This window comes from Thunnus maccoyii, chromosome 13 (assembly GCF_910596095.1).
Source record: "Thunnus maccoyii chromosome 13, fThuMac1.1, whole genome shotgun sequence".
Lineage (NCBI taxonomy): Eukaryota > Metazoa > Chordata > Actinopteri > Scombriformes > Scombridae > Thunnus > Thunnus maccoyii.
The window spans coordinates 855,001-875,000 of NC_056545.1; the positions used below are offsets into that span (position 1 = coordinate 855,001).

At 38.9% G+C, this 20,000-nt stretch overlaps 1 protein-coding gene across 4 annotated transcripts in view; it reads right to left on the bottom strand.

The window, feature by feature from the left end:
• Positions 1 to 7,571: 7,571 nt before the first annotated feature.
• Positions 7,572 to 20,000, bottom strand: part of LOC121910579 (alpha-1A adrenergic receptor-like) — a 17,765-nt gene continuing 5,336 nt past the window's right edge. For 2 of the 4 annotated variants that reach the window (XM_042431823.1, XM_042431824.1), the window contains exons 3-6: positions 19,338 to 19,589; positions 18,116 to 18,509; positions 8,606 to 8,727; positions 7,572 to 8,380 (exon numbers count right to left, since the gene is read on the bottom strand). In XM_042431823.1, the coding sequence (XP_042287757.1) occupies positions 8,015 to 8,380; positions 8,606 to 8,727; positions 18,116 to 18,509; positions 19,338 to 19,589 (1,134 nt within the window). In that variant the 3' untranslated portion in view covers positions 7,572 to 8,014. Of the gene's footprint in view, positions 8,381 to 8,605; positions 8,728 to 16,774; positions 17,439 to 18,115; positions 18,510 to 19,337; positions 19,590 to 20,000 lie in introns of those variants that run through there. The other 2 variants (XM_042431825.1, XM_042431826.1) reach the window with 2 other exon arrangements.

Here is a 20,000-nt window from a genome sequence, read left to right on the forward strand (position 1 = left end):
AAAAGTTTTCAGCTGATTGATTTCTGTTAACAATAAATGATCCAAAATAACAGAAGAGTCACTTTCATCACGTATTTAATATTTATTTTGTGAAAACATTAAAGTGAAATATATTTTATTTTTCATAAAGTCAATTTTTTCCACCACTTTCTGATGATAATTAATAATAATAATTTTATTTATATAATACTTTTAAAGCACAAAGTGATTTTCAGATTAAAGCACTGTGCCCATAAATAAAAGTGCAAAGTAAAATAAATAAAGTTAAAGAACAAAGACTGAATGTGAAAAAAAAGATAAAAGTGCAAAATATATATAAATGCAAATAATTGAAACTTTAATAACAACACAATGAGATAAAACTCCATAAAACGACCATATAAAAATATAAATGTGATGCAATAATATAAAAGGAAAGTGTTGTTATATTCCAGCTATGAAGATTTATTCCTCTTATTTCTCTCTAAAACTGAAGAGTGTAAATACCACAGTAGAGTCTCTGTCCTGCATCATCACATTCAAATAAGCTTTATTGACAGATCAGAAACCTACGTTGCCAAAGCGGTAAAGAAAATTATAAACATTAACAGGTGATTAATACAATAATATATAAATATAAACAATAATATTAAATATAATATAATAAAAGGCATTTTTACAGATGGACAGAGCTTGTTTGACTTATAAATATATTTTGCAGCTTTTACTGCACATAGACAGGACAGTTTCTGAAGATCGGGCATAAACTCAGGATATATATGATTTATTTTATATTTGTCACAGTATAATAAGAAGTGAGATTCTGTCTCTGAAAGGAAGGATGTGTGATGAAGACATTTGTTAGACGATGGCCGTCGGGTCCATTCCATGTACAAAGATGGTCTGGGCACCGTACCCCTGTCGGTGCATAGCTTATACAGGGTTACACATCTGTATCTTATCACATGAATAACATATGTTTTCCATGGGCACTAATTCAATTAGGAGCCATCCGTCAAGTGATTGACAGCTGCCTCACAACATATCATGTGTCGTAACATAACACATCCGGAACGGCTCCAAGCTTGACCCTGGACCCGTTGTTTGTATTTAAAAGGCCCCTCAGAAGGGCTATACCATATTACCTGAGGTGACATGCAGACTCTGGAATGTTTATGTCACATGTCCAACACCCAAAATCAGTAAAGTATATAAGGGTCAGATAAAAGTCATACTAACAGCCTGTGACGGGTCATCGTTAACCTACAGACGAGGGACACGTCGACCCTTTCATGCATGAATTATTAAATCACAGAGTTATAATATGATGCTTTGTCCTCGAACACAGAGACGAGCATCGTTTCCTCTCATGAAAAATGTTTAATCATATCTTTAATTAAACGTATTTACTTCACTGATATCTTTAATTTACAGTGAAGCAACGTCATTAAAGATTAAATAAAAGTAGGTGAATAGAAATAATATATATTTTATTTATATAAAACTTTTTAAAACAAGTGCTTCATTGGAAAAACAGAAATAAATAAATCAACAAATTAATTATTTGCATAAATTCAGCTTTCAGCTCTTTTATTTAGTATATTTTTAGTATATTTTTTTTATTTATAATTAATTGAGTCAGTGTTGATCCTCCATACTTGAATTAAGATTATTGATTATAAAGAATATAATGTAATGTGAGGATACTCTATTTATAGATCAGATCAATGTGTAAAAACCAGAGACGTTAGATTTAATAACATAAACATGACTCATTTTAAAAAGATGAATAAATACATTTTAATAAAACACACACATGATAGAGAGCACTCTGAAGTCATCAGACACTCTGAAGTCATCAGACACTATGAGGTCATCAGACACTCTGAGGTCATCAGACACTCTGAAGTCATCAGACACTCTGAGGTCATCAGACACTCTGAAGTCATCAGACACTCTGACGTCATCAGACACTCTGAAGTCATCAGACACTCTGAAGTCATCAGACACTCTGACGTCATCAGACACTCTGAAGTCATCAGACACTCTGAAGTCATCAGACACTCTGAGGTCATCAGACACTCTGAAGTCATCAGACACTCTGAAGTCATCAGACACTCACCTGATTTACCTTTAAAACAAACACACACTAAGATGATCATCAAACAACAAAAGACAACTGACATCTACGGACAAATTTCTTTGATTTAAAGAAAACTGTTGTAAATATGATGCCAGTTTATTGGTATTAATGAGCAAACTAAAGTTTACAGTCACTAAAATCAGCTGTTGCTTGATTAGAACTCACATAGAGCGAGATGTATTTACAATATTAAAAAATATATCACAACATTAAAAGTTTAACGACATTATTCAACAGTAACTGAGCAACAAGCAGAAAGAGGAAAAGTGTTAATCGTCCAGAGAAACACGATTTGATCACATTCAGACGTTCAGCAGCGAGTCTGTCCGTTCTTCTGTGAATGAAGACAAACCAAACTAAAAAGGAGCAGTTCGTATAATTGTCGCTCTTCACTACGTCTCCTGGTTGTCTGTGGTGACTCTTCAGGGCAGATGTGATATATTTGCAGCCACACGGAGGCGCCGCTGTTTGTCCATCAATGTAAATATTTGACAGATGACATTTTATTATTCACATGAAACTAATCTTTGACACATTATTAACATTCTGTGTGTTTGTTTTCTGTTTTCTGCATTATTGGCCAGTCTCTAACTTGGTTCCATGAGGTTCCGTCTGCAGAGAACCAATCAGTGCGCCGTACGTAGAGAGGACCAATCAGGTTCCACCTCTTCACCATGTGACCTCGCTGCTCTGTGAACGATTCTGATACAAACAACAACAGTCAGATTTTTACCTTTAGCTAACGTGCTAGTCAGCTAGCTAGCATGCACGGTTAGCACGGCCGTTAGCAATAGTTATTGTTATTATTAGTGACTAAAAGACAGAATCTGTAGTTAGTAGGTTGTGGTTTATAAACACCAGAAGAGACGTCGCTCGGTGTTATAGAGTCCCGCCCTCACACCTGCGCTGTGATTGGCTGGAGGTGACACACCCGCTGCCCAAAGGTTGACGCCCAGAAACATCCCGGACACAACAAAATAATAAAATACAGGCAGAGAACAGAGTGTTTCTGCTCATTCTGCCTTTAACTTACTGTGATGGCGAACATGTAATATGTGATGTACAATATTCAGGCTGCTAGCTGCTGATGCTAACGCTGCCGATGCTAACGCTGCCGATGCTACCGCTGCCGATGCTAACGCTGCCGATGCTAACGCTGCCGATGCTAACTGAGTTAGCTGCAGCAGAAACATCTGAAACACTGACATTTTTCAATGTTTTTTTTAATTGTCTTGAATTTTGTTATGAACTGTATCATCAGTTCACATCTGTCAGTTTTTATGTCTGAAATTAAAACATGTCTGCACCCAAATATCATAAAAAAAACTTATCAAAATGAAAAATAAGTTGAGAAGCTTCTGTCTGAAATCCACCTGATCAGGAAAACCTAATTTAAACATGATAAGATTTGATATATTTTAAGATTATTAATATTTAGAGGACATGAAGGTGTCTGTTATTTGAAGCTTGGACACTGCAGGGTCAGCTTATTATTTATTGCACCTAGGTTTCAAGCAGCATCTTCATCAGACTCACTGTTTGTTTGTTTGTTTGTTTGTTTGTTTGTACATTTGTTCACCTTCAGCGGAGCAGCTGCTCTCTGGTCTGGATCTAACTGTGCTATAATATCAGTATTAATACTTGGAAACCAATCAGAGTGCAGATAGCACATTAACGTCCCCCGTGAACCATCAAAGTGTTTTTAAAAATGTGTTTAACGAGGATCCTTAAAACTGAAGCAGCCTGTTCTTCTTCTACTGTCTGAAATCTTTATGTGTTTATTAAATGGAAGCAAATGAGAGAACGACACAAACATCATTTTTGAAAAAGGCTCAGTCATTTTTTTTTAAGCAAACAAACAAGGAGGAAATAGTGATAAATACTCGACATTTCTCTTCGTGTCAACAAGGTGCAGAAACAAGTATAAAAGCTTCCTGTGACTGTAACATTCACCAGTATCGACCAACACAAGTTGTGAATCTTATTTAATTAATTTACTTAAATTATCATATGTAATTACAACACTTCAAACCCATTTATTTCATCATTAAAAAGGAACTCTGACGTGTAGTGAACTCGTGCAGAGTCTCAGTGGTTAGCCTAGCTTAGCATAAAAGACAGGAAGCAGAGGGAAACTGTTAGCCTAGCGCCAACATCACGTGTTTTCAGCTAACGATCCATCCTGCGGTCAGCTGAGCGTCGTCAACAGAACAGTAAATACATCCACCAGTGAAGCGCCGCCGCCGCCGCCGCCGCCGCCGCCGCCGCAGGTTTCTGTGTTTTTAAACGTCAAACAGTGTTCACACTTCTTCTGTCGGTGTGACAGAAGATTCAAACTCGCTAACAAGCAGCTTTTACCACCAACATACAGATGGCACATCAAAATAAATAAATCTGTAACAAAACAATGTTTATAATTCACTTGAAAGATCCTTCAACAATTTGTCAGATCAGGTTTAATTAGATTCTTTTCAGTTTGAATATTTTAATGTTTTTTCAGATTTATTTCAATTATTTTATTTTAAGAACATTTGAATAATAAAGAAAAAGTAAAATTAGCACAACAATAAATAAATGTGAAGTCATGTCTATAATTAACTCTTGGGTTAACTTTATATTTAATTCTTTTTAAATTAAGTTTACTTGGATACTTTTTACAGGCTCGTTTCCTCACGACTGAATATTTTAAACTTATTTTAATTAATTAGAATTTTAAAAACTTCTTTAAAGCATTTTTAGTGGAATAAAGAAAGAAAACTGACATGCACAACAAAATTACATTCATAATTTACTTTTAAGACACTTTTACGTTAAAAACTTTTAATTGTTGAACTTAATTTTAATTGTAGGAGTTGATTCCAGGAGAGTCTTGTCTTTAATTAAAGACACACTATGCAGGATTTACCTAAAACAAAACAACGAATAGACTCCAGCGACAGTGATCCCTCTCACCTCTCTGCCTGTTTTTCATTATTGTTTTGGGCAGCGGGTGTGTCGCCGCCAGCCAATCACAGCGCAGGGTGTGAGGTGGGGACTCAGCTGTCACAGGATGTAGCTCTTCAGCAGCTCCCTGCGGGGGGGGTGGGCGGGGGGGGTGTTGGTGTGTTTATTTGTGCTTCAGAACGTAACATTTAATTTCTCTGATTCATTATCAAACAAGTGGAACAGTTTTGGATACATGGACCCCGCTGGTTAAAAACGTGTTTATTTGCATACAGAGCAAGGAAGTGACGAGTGGTCGTTAATTATTAATGTATTAATGTTAATATCGGGTGTGAACAGGAGCCGACTCCAACAAATCCTGCATAGTGAACCTTTAACTTTCAAGATAATTTAACTTCTTTTAAAATTAGATTCACTTTTAGATTTTTAGTTTCCCGGTAACTATTTTAATTCAAGTTCAGGAATTTATTTTGGCTCAATTTTATTAAACACAACAGTAAATAAATACATAAAGAAATAAAAACATGTCATTAAATAAATGAATAACAAAATAACTTTTAAGATAATTCTACATTTGGTTTTTAAAATAAACATCATTCAGTTGAGTTTCCTGTTGATTTTTTTTTCTTTCAATTCATCTTTAGTTTAATTTTTTTAAAATTTTTCAGCTTTATTTCCTGAAGCACTTTAACATAATAAATAAAGAAAACAGACGTTCGTGTTAGAAATACTTCAGTTGTTTTTATGATTTACTCACTTTAAAGAACTCTAGTTTGTCTCATTTCAGTTAAACTTTAAACTTCAGTATTATTAAGTTTGTTTATCTGTTGTGCAGCCCGGCTGATAAAAAATATGATAAAGTTTTAAACATAAACAAGATAAACAAAGACAAAAATCAACATCAGCGTTTTCTGGTGGACGAACGACGTAAAACTGTCATCAGCTCTAATCTGTCATACATGTGTCAGACATGTGTCATACATGTGTCATACATGTCATACATGTGTCAGACATGTCATACATGTGTCATACATGTGTCATACATGTGTCATACATGTGTCATACATGTGTCAGACATGTCATACATGTGTCAGACATGTCATACATGTGTCATACATGTGTCATACATGTGTCAGACATGTCATACATGTGTCATACATGTGTCATACATGTGTCAGACATGTCATACATGTGTCAGACATGTGTCATACATGTGTCATACATGTGTCAGACATGTCATACATGTGTCATACATGTGTCATACATGTGTCAGACATGTCATACATGTGTCATACATGTGTCAGACATGTCATACATGTGTCAGACATGTGTCATACATGTGTCATACATGTGTCAGACATGTCATACATGTGTCATACATGTGTCATACATGTGTCAGACATGTGTCATACATGTGTCATACATGTGTCAGACATGTCATACATGTGTCATACATGTGTCATACATGTGTCAGACATGTGTCATACATGTGTCATACATGTGTCATACATGTGTCAGACATGTGTCATACATGAGTCAGACATGTGTCATACATGTGTCATACATGTGTCATACATGTGTCATACATGTGTCAAACATGTGTCAGACATGTGTCAAACATGTGTCATACATGTGTCATACATGTGTCAGACATGTGTCATACATGTGTCATACATGTGTCAGACATGTGTCAAACATGTGTCAAACATGTGTCATACATGTGTCAAACATGTGTCATACATGTGTCAAACATGTGTCATACATGTGTCATACATGTGTCATACATGTGTCATACATGTGTCAAACATGTGTCAGACATGTGTCAAACATGTGTCAAACATGTGTCATACATGTGTCAAACATGTGTCAGACATGTGTCAAACATGTGTCATACATGTGTCAGACATGTGTCATACATGTGTCATACATGTGTCAGACATGTCATACATGTGTCAGACGTGTCATACATGTGTCAAACATGTGTCATACATGTGTCATACATGTGTCAAACATGTGTCATACATGTGTCATACATGTGTCAGACATGTCATACATGAGTCAGACATGTGTCATACATGTGTCATACATGTGTCATACATGTGTCATACATGTGTCAGACATGTGTCATACATGTGTCATACATGTGTCATACATGTGTCAGACATGTGTCATACATGTGTCAGACATGTCATACATGTGTCATACATGTGTCAAACATGTGTCATACATGTGTCAAACATGTGTCATACATGTGTCATACATGTGTCAAACATGTGTCATACATGTGTCAGACATGTGTCATACATGTGTCAGACATGTGTCAGACGTGTCATACATGAGTCATACATGAGTCAGACATGTGTCATACATGAGTCAGACATGTGTCATACATGTGTCATACATGAGTCAAACATGTGTCATACATGAGTCAGACATGAGTCAGACATGTGTCATACATGAGTCAGACATGTGTCATACATGTGTCATACATGAGTCATACATGTGTCATACATGTGTCATACATGAGTCATACATGTGTCAGACATGTGTCATACAGCTGCACATGTGTGGTAAAGGTAAAAGCATCGTTAGGTGCGGTGGACAGGTACGGTAGGAATCATCAGCTGGTGAACACCTGAGCTGGAGGCTTGAAGATGTTAAAATGTGGTGACGTGATGTTTCTCTGAAGTCGTCCGCTGGTCCCGGCAGGAGCGCCGCCATGTTTCGTAGCTGTGTCATTAAGGCTGAGGAGGAGGCCGGAACAGTGACGCTGACATCATAACCGCCTGACAGATGATGTCATCACACCTGAGCAGCGTCTGCTGATGTCAGCGTGTACCTGTGTGTCCCTCCAAGTGTTTTTAATCCACAGGAGAGCGAGCTGATCCCCGCTGAGTCGTGGCGGCGAGGCAGCAGGTGCGTCAGTCAGTGTTTTTATCTCGCTAAACGTCACAGTTTAGACGCCGGCGTCCTCTCCGCCTCCTCTCTGTCCACACTCTGCCCGTTCATCACCGCCCCTCGCCCCGTACCGACGCCCAACACCGCCCCAGTATCCTTAGCGAGCGGGGACACCGGGTTGAGCCGTCCTCTCGCGGCCGACCCGGGGAGGAGGTCGCGGCCGGCGTCGGAGGACCGGGGCGGGGGGCGGAGTCTGGAGGTGACGCAGCGCGGGCTGGGGCTGATGGAGGACAGCGTCTGCTGGCTGCCGTTCAGGAAGGACGAGTTGTTGGAGCCCTGCTGGCAGCGGTAGTTGTAGTACGCCTGCCAGCCCTGACGCTTCCTCTTCCAACGGCAGCGCAGGATCCTGATGAAGGCCTGAAGACACACAACACCTTCATCATCAATCATCGGATCAATCAACTGATCAGCTTCACGGATTTGAATCAGGACCTTCAGTATTTGGAACAAGAGGCTTCTGAAAAATGTGCAGCTGATATTTTAACGTCAGATACGTCTCACTTCAACATATCTATCTTCTATCCGATCAGATAAATAATCAATATGCCAGGACTGATTGGACTCCTGATGCTGAGCAGTTACCTGTTTGAACTCTCGGCTGTAGCAGGGGTAGATGATGGGGTTCAGGCAGCTGTTGAAGTATCCCAGCCAGAAAATGACTTTAAAGAAGGTTTCAGGAGGCTGCAGGCTGCTGTTGAACGAGCCTTAACACACAAACAAACAAACAAACAAACAAACAGATAAGGGATGTCAGTGATTAATCTGTTAATTGGTATTAATAACTTAATCAATTAAAATATATTAAAAAGACGACACAGAGACGTCGGTGTAGATCTGCTGTAGTACCTGTTTGTGCCACTGGGTGGAGCCTGTTACTGTTTATGAGTTACAAACAAACAAAACGACTGTCAACACGTCAACAAACTGCCTCCAAACATCAAATCAGTTCTTCTTCTACACTGAATAATCGTAATTTTTAACGTTGCGTTACTGTTTTCACGCTAACGTTGCTTTACTGTTTTCACACTAACGTTACTATATTGTTTTCACGCTAACGTTGCTTTACTGTTTTAATGCTAACGTTACTATATTGTTTTCACGCTAACGTTGCTTTACTGTTTTAACGCTAACGTTGCTTTACTGTTTCCACGCTAACGCTGCTTTACTGTTTTCATGCTAACGGTACTGTATTGTTTTCACGCTAACGTTGCTTTACTGTTTTCACGCTAACGACTCTTTATTGTTTTCACGTTAACATCGCTTTACTGTTTTCACGCTAACGTTGCCTTATTGTTTTCACGCTAACGTTACTTTATAGTTTTCACGCTAACGTTGCTTTATTGTTTTAACACTAACGTTACTTTATAGTTTTCACGCTAACGTTGCTTTATTTTGTTTTCACGCTAATGTTGCGTTATTGTTTTCACGTTAATGTTGCTTTATTGTTTTCACGCTAACGTTGCTTTACTGTTTTCATGCTAACGTTGCTTTATTGTTTTCACATTAATGTTGCGTTATTGTTTTCACGTTAATGTTGCTTTATTGTTTTCACGCTAACGTTGCTTTATTGTTTTCACGCTAACGTTGCTTTACTGTTTTCATGCTAACGTTGCTTTATTGTTTTCACATTAATGTTGCGTTATTGTTTTCACGTTAACGTTGCTTTATTGTTTTCACGCTAACGTTGCTTTGTTTTCACGTTAACGTTGCTTTATTGTTTTCACGCTAACGTTGCTTTATAGTTTTCACGCTAACGTTGCTTTACTGTTTTCACGCTAACGTTGCTTTACTGTTTTCACGCTAACGTTGCTTTACTGTTTTCACGCTAACGTTGCTTTACTGTTTTCACGCTAACGTTACTGTATTGTTTTCACGCGAACGTTGCTTTATTGTTTTCACGCTAACGTTGCTTTACTGTTTTCACGCTAACGTTGCTTTATTGTTTTCACACTAACGTTGCTTTACTGTTTTCACGTTAATGTTGCTTTCTTGTTTTCACGCTAACGTTGCTTTATTGTTTTCACGCTAACGTTGCTTTACTGTTTTCACGCTAATGTTGCTTTATTGTTTTCACGCTAACGTTGCTTTACTGTTTTCACGCTAACGTTGCTTTACTGTTTTCACGCTAACATCGCTTTACTGTTTTCACGCTAACGTTGCCTTATTGTTTTCACGCTAACGTTACTTTATAGTTTTCACGCTAACATTGCTTTATTTTGTTTTCACGCTAACGACTCTTTATTGTTTTCACGCTAACATCGCTTTACTGTTTTCACGCTAACGTTGCCTTATTGTTTTCATGCTAACGTTACTTTATAGTTTTCACGCTAACATTGCTTTATTTTGTTTTCACGCTAACGTTGCGTTATTGTTTTCACGTTAATGTTGCTTTATTTTGTTTTCACGCTAACGTTGCTTTATTGTTTTCACGTTAATGTTGCTTTATTGTTTTAACACTAATGTTACTTTATTGTTTTCATGCTAACGTTGCTTTATTGTTTTCATGCTAATGTTACTTTAACTTTATGCTTTTAAATAAAACCAGAACATAAACATTCATAAAGAGGCACATTTTGAGAAGGATCGTGTGAATTTGGTATTTAAAGTATAGAAAAGTTGAGCGGCTGGTTTTGAAAACGAACCGACAGGAAGAGTTTTACCAGCTGATCAATGGACAGACTGATTGATGAGTCAGGAACTGATCAGCAGGGACGTTTCTGCATCATTGTGACTGAATGTTGGATGTTGTGCAGAAGCAAATCAGCTGCAGGTTGAACTTTTCACCACCAGAGGGCAACGTTTACCTGTTATATAACATCATCATCATCATCATCATCATCACTGACTGGGATCATGTTGCTGATATTATTGATCAACACAGTTTATAGACGTTTATTCTGCTTGTTTTTATTGTTTTATAATATTCAGGAAGAGATCTTGATCTAAATGAGATTTCCTGATTAAATAAAGACTGATAATAATAATAATTAGATTAATAATATTGTACAGTCGTGATGCTACATGTCTGAACATCACAGCAGTTTGGAAACTGTTAAACTGTTGGAAACGTCTCGTCTGTCTCTGATGTCACCGCTGAAAGGACGATAACGAGGTTAAATTACAATTAGTGTAAGTGAGAAAAAAACAAAGACAGATGGACCGTAAACATCTGCAGAGATACAAACTCCTCTCTTGACCTGCGGATGAGGCAGGTGATCTGCAGTATGTCGGCAGGATTTCTGAGGATTTTTGGGGGATTTTTGGAGGATTTTGGAGGATCAGGTTTTGATGTTCTTCAGATAACGTTTCTCCTGAGCATCAAGGTGGATTATTTCTCCCTGAACATGGACTTGTAAGGCCATCCTGCCGCCTCAGGCTGCGCTCTGACTATATTTGAAGAATTTTACTGTTAAAGCTGACGTCCGCCACGGGAAAAACATGTGACACCTGCCCATGATGCATCACTGTCCTGTTCAAAAAAAAAAAACAAAAACAAACACCAAGTTTGGAGATTCTCCGTTCCAAACAGGATGAAGCTATTTCAGTATCAGTTTGCTATTTTAGTATCAGTTTAATGGTGTTTTCATTTCTTTTTTCCCTGCTGCTCGTATCAACTCTCAGATGTACGTCACCATGGAAACAAGCGTCCGCTAAATGAAATAGTTCTGGGTTTTCCTCGTGTAAATGTATCACCATTCTGTTTCTGTCCATGTGAAAACTCACATGTGCTTTTCTGAAGCGTCACTGTTTCATCTGTGGTGTTTGTATCTAACGTCAGAAACCCATAAATAGAGTTTGTATCAGTTTAGTGACCAAATATAAATTTATTTGTTTGTTTGCATGTCAGTCAAGTATATTACTATAGAAGTGATAAAGGTAACTTCCATGGTGACATTTAAAGGGTTTAAACTACACACTAAATTATTTTTTTACCACGGCTGATTTTTCCAACAACACACATAGTTTGAGAAACTTTTCCAGGTCAAGAGGAGCTTTATTTCTGTCACAGTCAGAGTTTAAGATCCGACGGATTTGCAACAAGATTTTCTGGAATGTCGGCGCTCCGTGATTCCTGTCAGCTCAGTTCAGGACTCTGAAGGTTTGTGTTTCCTGCATCGGTGGAGACGAATCCAGCAGCTGATTTATGTGTTTTGCCGAACGCACGTATGGAAGGTGAACAGTGCCACGACGAGCTACTGAATGAAGGAGACGTCATGTGATCAGTGTGATAGACGGTATAGATCTCCAAAAAACAAGTTTTAGCATTTAAACACTTGGAACAACTGCAATATTTAACCTTCATGGTAAATAATATTATACAAGATGTTATTTTTGGTTTCCTTATGATTAAGACAATGACTCTAATTTGATTAATAATTAATTTTTAGAAAGCTTATAACTAGTTTCAGCTCGAAACCTCCGTTAGCATAACAGTAATTAGTAACCTGTTAGCACCAGAACGTTAGCAAACAACACACACAAATAAACAACAACAATTAAACTGCCTTGTTGCCACTTTGGACTGTAATCCGTCCTGTTGACTCTCTCTCTCTCTCTCTGTGTTAACACTGTTTACTGGCACCATTGACGCACCATAAATATTTACACTGACAGTAATCACACTCGTCTGTTCTTCAGCCTTTTATGAAAAATAAGATGATTAAAGCAGGAGGAATGAGTTGACTCATCAAAACTACACGATTTCTTGTATTTTAATCAGAAGAAAACCTTCATTTAAGCTCAATTGAAACACATGATACAGTTGCAGAGCTGAGAGAGAGAGATCAGCTGGGTGTTCAGCGGCGCCTGAAACACGAGGATTTAATGGAGATTTATGGACGTGAAGGATTTCAGGGCGCAGAGGCTGGTTGATTTAAATACTTTCTGTTTTTCCAAAGTCTCTGATAACAGAACCGCTCACAGCTCAGTAAAGAGCAGTTAAATACCACTGAAAAGTAAAGTTTAGTAGATTATAACTACGTCTTCACCATATAGCTGACGTCCAAACAGGGAGAAACATACATTACAGTTTTATATGAGAGTCGAGCTGCTTCCACCTGCAGCCTGCATGCATCTATAAATATCAGCACACTGATAACTGAGAGTTTGAGTCATTCCCTTCCCGTCAGTAAACACAACCAAACTAAACTAACTGTGTATATTCACAGCTTTAACCCTGTTAACTGGAGACACTCAGTCAGACGCGTCACGGTTGCTAATGGGGACGACATCTGTTGAAAACACAAACATACCGTTCCTGAAAGCCCTTTTCAATTTAACATTTAATCAACACGTCTGTGTTTGCTCTGCAGCTCTCTGAGCTTCAGCAAATCAGAGCTAATTAACCTGCTTCGTCACTGTTTGTTGTAGATATGGTCGTTAAACTGACTGGTTCAACGAGGCCGATCTGACGGTTATGACATAATCCTCCCTAATTTACATGTTGAAACAGTGACTGTAAGAATGTTGAACCTTTCATTTCCTTTAAAAGCATAAAAGTCACTGTGAGCTTCAAGCTTTCTGCCGAGTGTCTGCATCGTGACGGATGAAGATGAAGACGTGTGCCTGTGTGGTTCCTGCGTGCATGCAGGATGAAATTAGCAGTGTTGTTTAACAGGATGGAGGTCCTGAGTCCTCCTGGGCTGCTGATTTACTGAGGACGCAGTGCAGATCATGACTCAGCATAAAGCAAACGCCGCATCACTGAGACTCTAATGAAACTGTAGAGAAGTCAGATAACATCCAGCTGCAGCCGCCGCTGCAGTCCCGATGGTGGCGCTACAGGAGATCAAACCCATTAAACTGTATCTATAAAGAGTCTCAGAGTCAAATATTAAATGTTTGGACTTGTTCCATCTTCTTAAAGCTATAATATGTAATTATTCCACATTAAAATGAAAAAACAACTAGACCTATGTTATATATGTTGTTGAGTTGTGTACTTACATTATCCCAAATGTTTCCAACAATGTTCAAACCCAGAGAAATCGGTAATTTAATCAAAGTAACGGACCGTTTCATTTGGTCGCCTGTCGATGGCGTCATACCTCCTCTACCAAAGAGTAAACACGCACCAGATGCATACGGCGGCGCTGTGTTTGTCCGCTACAATGGCGTCTACCAAAGAGTAACTTACACACATACAAGATAATACATCGGCGTTGTGGTTGTTCCACACAAACTGTTATAAATGGACTTTTATTCAGTTTTAAACTACATTTTCATGATAAATTTAGGTGGTTTTTAACTATATCTTTTAGCCGGAAGAAGGATTTTAGTCATTGGACGTCTGGATCTTAAGTTATCAGAGAAATAAACTGGACAAACGTTAGCAGCAGCTCGGCTAACAGCCCCTCCAGGAAGTCCGGTGGTCACCAAACATCGTCGGAGAAACATTGATTTTTTAGGTGAAACAGCTTTAATTAGTATTTTAACGATTTTAATCTGCGTGTACGTTTGTTTCTGGAGAGGAGGAGACCTCTGCGGATAATTCGGCTCCCGGGAGAAACCGACTGAACATCTGGATCTAAAGTTATAAGAGAAATAAACCGAACAAGTGTTAGCAGCAGCTCGGCTAACAGCCCGTACCGGACGATGAACACTGGAGTAATCCTATCCCGGTGAAGCTGGTTATTTAACAACGAAGACAACAACTCCCATGATCCCTTGCTACTTCACACCGTCATCACGCTCCGTCTGTTGTTATTGTTTTGATTGAGACGCCTAGCAGCTGAAACTACATATTGTGTGTTTAAAGTGAATATTTGAGTCTCTATGTTGTATTTTAAAAGCTTGTTATATTATCCATTGTGTCAAATCTTCATCTGAAAAGTAACTAAAGCTGTCAAATAAATGTAGTGGAGTAGAAAGTACAATATTTCCCTCTGAAATGTAGAAAGTAGCATCACATGGAAATACTCAAGTAAAGTACAAGTACCTCTAAACTGTACTTCATTAAAGTACTTGAGTAAATGTGTTCAGTTATTTCCACCTCTGTAATATCTCTCACATATAAAGTCATAAATAAACTCCTCACACTCACACTGATGAAATACTTTTACTAAATATGAAGAGTCTTTGGAGGTTTTTGGCCCAGTTGGAGCAGATTTCCTCCTCGGAGACGTTTGGTAAAAACAGACTCGGATCAGTAAAAATAAACCTGGTTTGAACCTCGGCAGAGTTAAATCCTCTGATCAGAACTCTGTTTCTCTGAGCATCAGACGGCCGATATTAAAGTTTACTCGTCTCTTATGAAAGCCGCCGTGGTCTAAAGGTCACCCGTAGCCAGAGGCATTGTGGGTAGAGAACTCAGCGATGGCTAAAACCTCAGCTCAGAGAGTCTTATGCTTTAAATCTGTTATTAAAGCAACTTTTTAGAGGTTTGACTGTTGACTCTGAACTTCTCAACCACAGAGTTTCAGTCTGTTGTTGACTCAAACATCCTACAAGGAGCCTCACCAACTATTTTGATAATCAATTTATCGTTTTAAATCATTTTTTAAGACAAAAAAAGTCTAAATTCTCTGATTCCAGCTCCTTAAATGTGAATATTTTCTGGTTTCTTTAGTCTCTGTGACAGTAAACTGAAGAAGGAAAACATTTTTCACCATTTTCTGACATTTTATGCACCAAACAACTAATCAATTGATTGAGAAAGTAACAGATTAATCAATAATGAAAATAATCGGCAGCTGCAGCTCAGTATCCTCCAGTTATGTGTCTTTAATACCAGAGTTCAGTCTCTAAACTTTGTCCCTGTTTGGAAATTTTGACCCTAAATGTGTTTTCTGAGTTTTGTTCAGAACATAAATTTAGTTGTTAAGTTTGGCTTCGAGTTTCGTCTCCGAACGTATTTCCTGTGTTTAGTTTCAGTCTGGTTCTTCACTTTAGTTCCTGAGTTTAGTTCTTCACTTTAAATGAAGATGTAAACTTGATTGAAAAGGCCTAATAAAGACCAGTTTAGTGCCTCAGTGGTGTTTATATATCATATCCTACACTAAGTGCTGTTGTCAAAGTCATCATCCTCATCATCATCAGACCTCTGTCAGACTGTGTCAGGAAGAGGATTTGTGAGGATCCTTCAAAGGAGCAAAGATCTCCGTGAGTTCTGCTCTGTGACTCATCGGCTTTGACACAATCCGTTCAGTGCTGCCGAACACAAACAGCTTCCTGTCAGACCGGACTAATCCAAGCAGACTCAGCTGTAATCTGTGATATCAGCCGGAGGGAATGTCTGGCATCGCTCCACCGTCCATGTTGTGGGAAATCCATCACAGAAAATAAAGAAATAACAAGAGTGTTTACCTTCCTGCCCTGTTTCTCTGCACTGAGAACGCTGACACAACTACAGACACGTCTGGGGTCTGTCCTGGAAACGCTGGCTGCTGATTGGCTGCTGATGAAGCATCGTGGTTCAGGCCAAACATTAAAACCACGAAGAGAACAAAGGGATCCTAGTTCTCCATGTGCAGTTTCTGAAGAGTCATCGATTAACTCTTATTGTGATGAATCTGGACGTAAAGTTTTTAAGGGTTTATCACCTTGTTGCCCTGCGCTAACAGAGCTAACAGCTAACAGCGCTAACAGAGCTAACACGGCTACAAGAGCTAACACGGCTAACACAGCTAACAGAGCTAACATGGCTAATACAGCTAACACGGCTAACACAGCTAACACGGCTTACAGAGAGCTTAAAAGCTTTTATTTTGGGTTGGTGTGTTGGTGTTTCTTGTGTTGTGTTGCTGCTCTGTGGTTTTATCTGCTGTTGGACTGGTTCACAGAGGCAGCAGAGGAGACCGTCTGACGTTTAGATGATAAATGTGCTGATTTTGGAGCCTGAAGCAGAACAGAACCAGATGTGATGCTGCTGAATTTATTGTCTTAACAGGTGAAATGAGTGAATAGCAGAGCTGAAGCTTTGAAGCTATGTGGGAGTTTAAATTATTTAAGAACAAATGGAACAAAATGTCTCAAGGGTTTTAGACAAATTTGGTTGAGTTTCATGATGAAGCCACAGATGTTATCAGTTAATCGACATATTTATCAGTGCAGTCTATTTTAGAGCTGAAACAATTAAGTGATGAATCAAATTAGATTCTGAAATGTGAATATTTTCTTCTTTTATGGTGGAAAATCTTTAAACCTTCATTAACTGATGTTTAGTTTCCATCAGATACAAGAAGTGAACATTAACTCTGATTCATCATCAGCTTTTAAGTTGATATGTTGAACTTGTTAGCAAACAGTTGCTTATTTCCACATCCAGCAGTTACGGAGCAACATTATCATCACATTGATAATGTCAATAATTACTTGTGGCGTTCCTCAGGGTTCTGTTCTTGATCCTTTATAGTTTCAGTCTGGTTCAAGCAACTTGACATGATGTTTTTTGTTCACTTGTTTTCAGCAGAATAGTCTGTAAGAAGCATTTTTTTTATATTATCAGCTTATAAAGTAGTTGTGGCTAACATGTTAGCAAACAGTTGCTTATTTCCACATCCAGCAGTTACGGAGCAACATTATCATTCATGTGGAGTCGTGTTTCTGTCCACCTGGTGAATGTGAGTCCAATATTCACTCTCTTTTAGTTCTGTTTTTGTTCTCTATCAACTCCTGAGGGAAATATCTGGCTCTTTAGCTGCTAAATGCTCCACTATGTTCACCAGCTAGTCTACAGCTAACTGTGAGCAGGTAGTGTTCAGCGGCTTTTTACAGCTTTTTCTCTCTGAAAACGATAAACAATGAGCTGAAACTCTCTATAAAGCTCCGTAAAGCCGAGAGGAGCTGCAGAGTCACTACGAGCCACAACCAACACATTACTCACTGTATAGATCAGTCTGAGGAGCAGAGAAATATGTGTTATTATATAAATGTGTGTTATAGATGCTTTAAAGTACATTTTAAAGCAAAAATACAAGAACAAATCACTTGTTTCAGCCTCTCAAACATACATATTTGCTGGTTTTCTGAATGACGACTTGTTGGTCTTTAGTAAATATTGATGTTTTGCTACTTTGTGGATGTTTAACAGATAAAAGACGATCAATAGTATTGATTAGATGTGTAGTTTATAGATAGAAGCTGATCACGTACTGATAGGCAGAGCCAGGAAGAAAGGCAGCCAGCAGAGGATGAACATGCCGACCACCACGCCCAGCGTCTTGGCAGCTTTCTTCTCTCGGGAGAACTTGAGCAGTTTGACGGTGAGCGTGCTGCGTCCGGCCGAGGCCCCGCCCCCTCCGGCCTTGGGGGCGGAGCATAGATCGTGGATCTGCTGGTTCCTGCAGTGGATCCTCAGGGTGAGCTCGTTGGAGTCCTCCTGGCGCTCCTTCATCATGCCGGCCTCCAGGTTCTTGGTGGTGCGTTTGGCTACGATGTAGACGCGGCAGTACATGGCGAGGATGACGGCCAGCGGGATGTAGAAGGAGCCCAGCGAGGAGAAGAGGGCGTAGAAAGGCTCCTGGGTGATCAGACACACCGTGTCGTCCTGCAGAGCGACCAGTTCACTGTGTTTAGTTCAGTCACGTGATCAGACGGAAAACACGACAACAACAACAACAACAACAAGAACAGCAACAACAACAACAACAACAAGAACAGCAACAACAACAACAAGAAGAACAGCAACAACAACAAGAAGAAGAACAGCAACAACAACAACAACAAGAAGAACAGCAACAACAACAACAGCAGCGTTTTCCTCTAAATGCTGCGTGTTGTCAAACTGATGACGACGTCTTTTGTCTATTTAAGTCTCGAACTCTCAGCTGCAACATTTAGTTGATTAGTTGACAACTACTATAAATTAATCAATAACTATTTTGACAATTGATTAATTGTTAAAATTCTCTGGTTCAGCTTGTTAATGTGAATATTTTCTGGTTTCTTTATGACAGTAAACTGAAGATGTGATGTTGCATCATCGGCTTCAGGAAAACACCGATCGACATTTTTCACCATTTTATTGATCAAACGACTAATCAATGAGGAGAGAAACTTATTAACAGATTCATCAATAGTTGCAGCTCTAACCACCATTTCACTCTTCTAATCAATCAGTTTGATTAGTTTCTATGATCCTAACAAACAATATTCAATAAAACAAATTTCTCCTTAATTGATACTGGATCAATTAAATGTATGAAAGCAGTTATTGATGGAGCAGCTTATCTGTGTTTATTATCATTATTATTAACAGATCAATACCTGTAATGAATCTGATGACCTTCAGGATCTGGTTTTAACTGATCCTCATTAAAGGGTGGGTTTTAAGGATTGTCGGGTTCTGTGGTGCATGCTGGGTAGTTTCTGGTACCTGTGATGGCGGCGGCTTCCAGCCCAGCAGCGGGCCGATGGAGATGACGATGGCGAGGATCCAGACGCCCAGCATGGCGAGCAGCGCCCGCTTCTCGGTGACGATCATGGGGTACTGCAGCGGGTAGCGGACGCCGATGTAGCGGTCGATGGAGATGACGCACAGAGACATGATGGACGCCGTGCAGCACAGCACGTCCACCGCCGCCCAGATGTCACAGAAGATCCGACCGAACACCCAGTAATCCAGAACCTGCAGCGGACAGGAAGCGGATCAGTGGTTCTGACTACAGCTGCAACTAATCAATGACTTAGCAGCTGTTCAATTAATCAATAACTAATCAATTAATCGTTTTGAGTCATTTTTTCTGGTTTCTTTACAGTAAACTGCAGATCATCATGTGACATGTGATGTTGCATCATCGGCTTCAGGAAGCAGTGATCGACATTTTTCACCATTTTATTGATCAAACGACTAATCGATGAAGAGAGAAACTTATGAACTGATTAATCAGTAATAAAAATAATCAATAGTTGCAGCTCCGATCATGTTCAAAATGAATCCCCATCCTTTGAGAAACACTGAATCACATTTTTTCACCGTTTTCCTGACGTTTTATAGACCAAACGACTAATCAATAAATCGATTAAATAATCGAGAGAT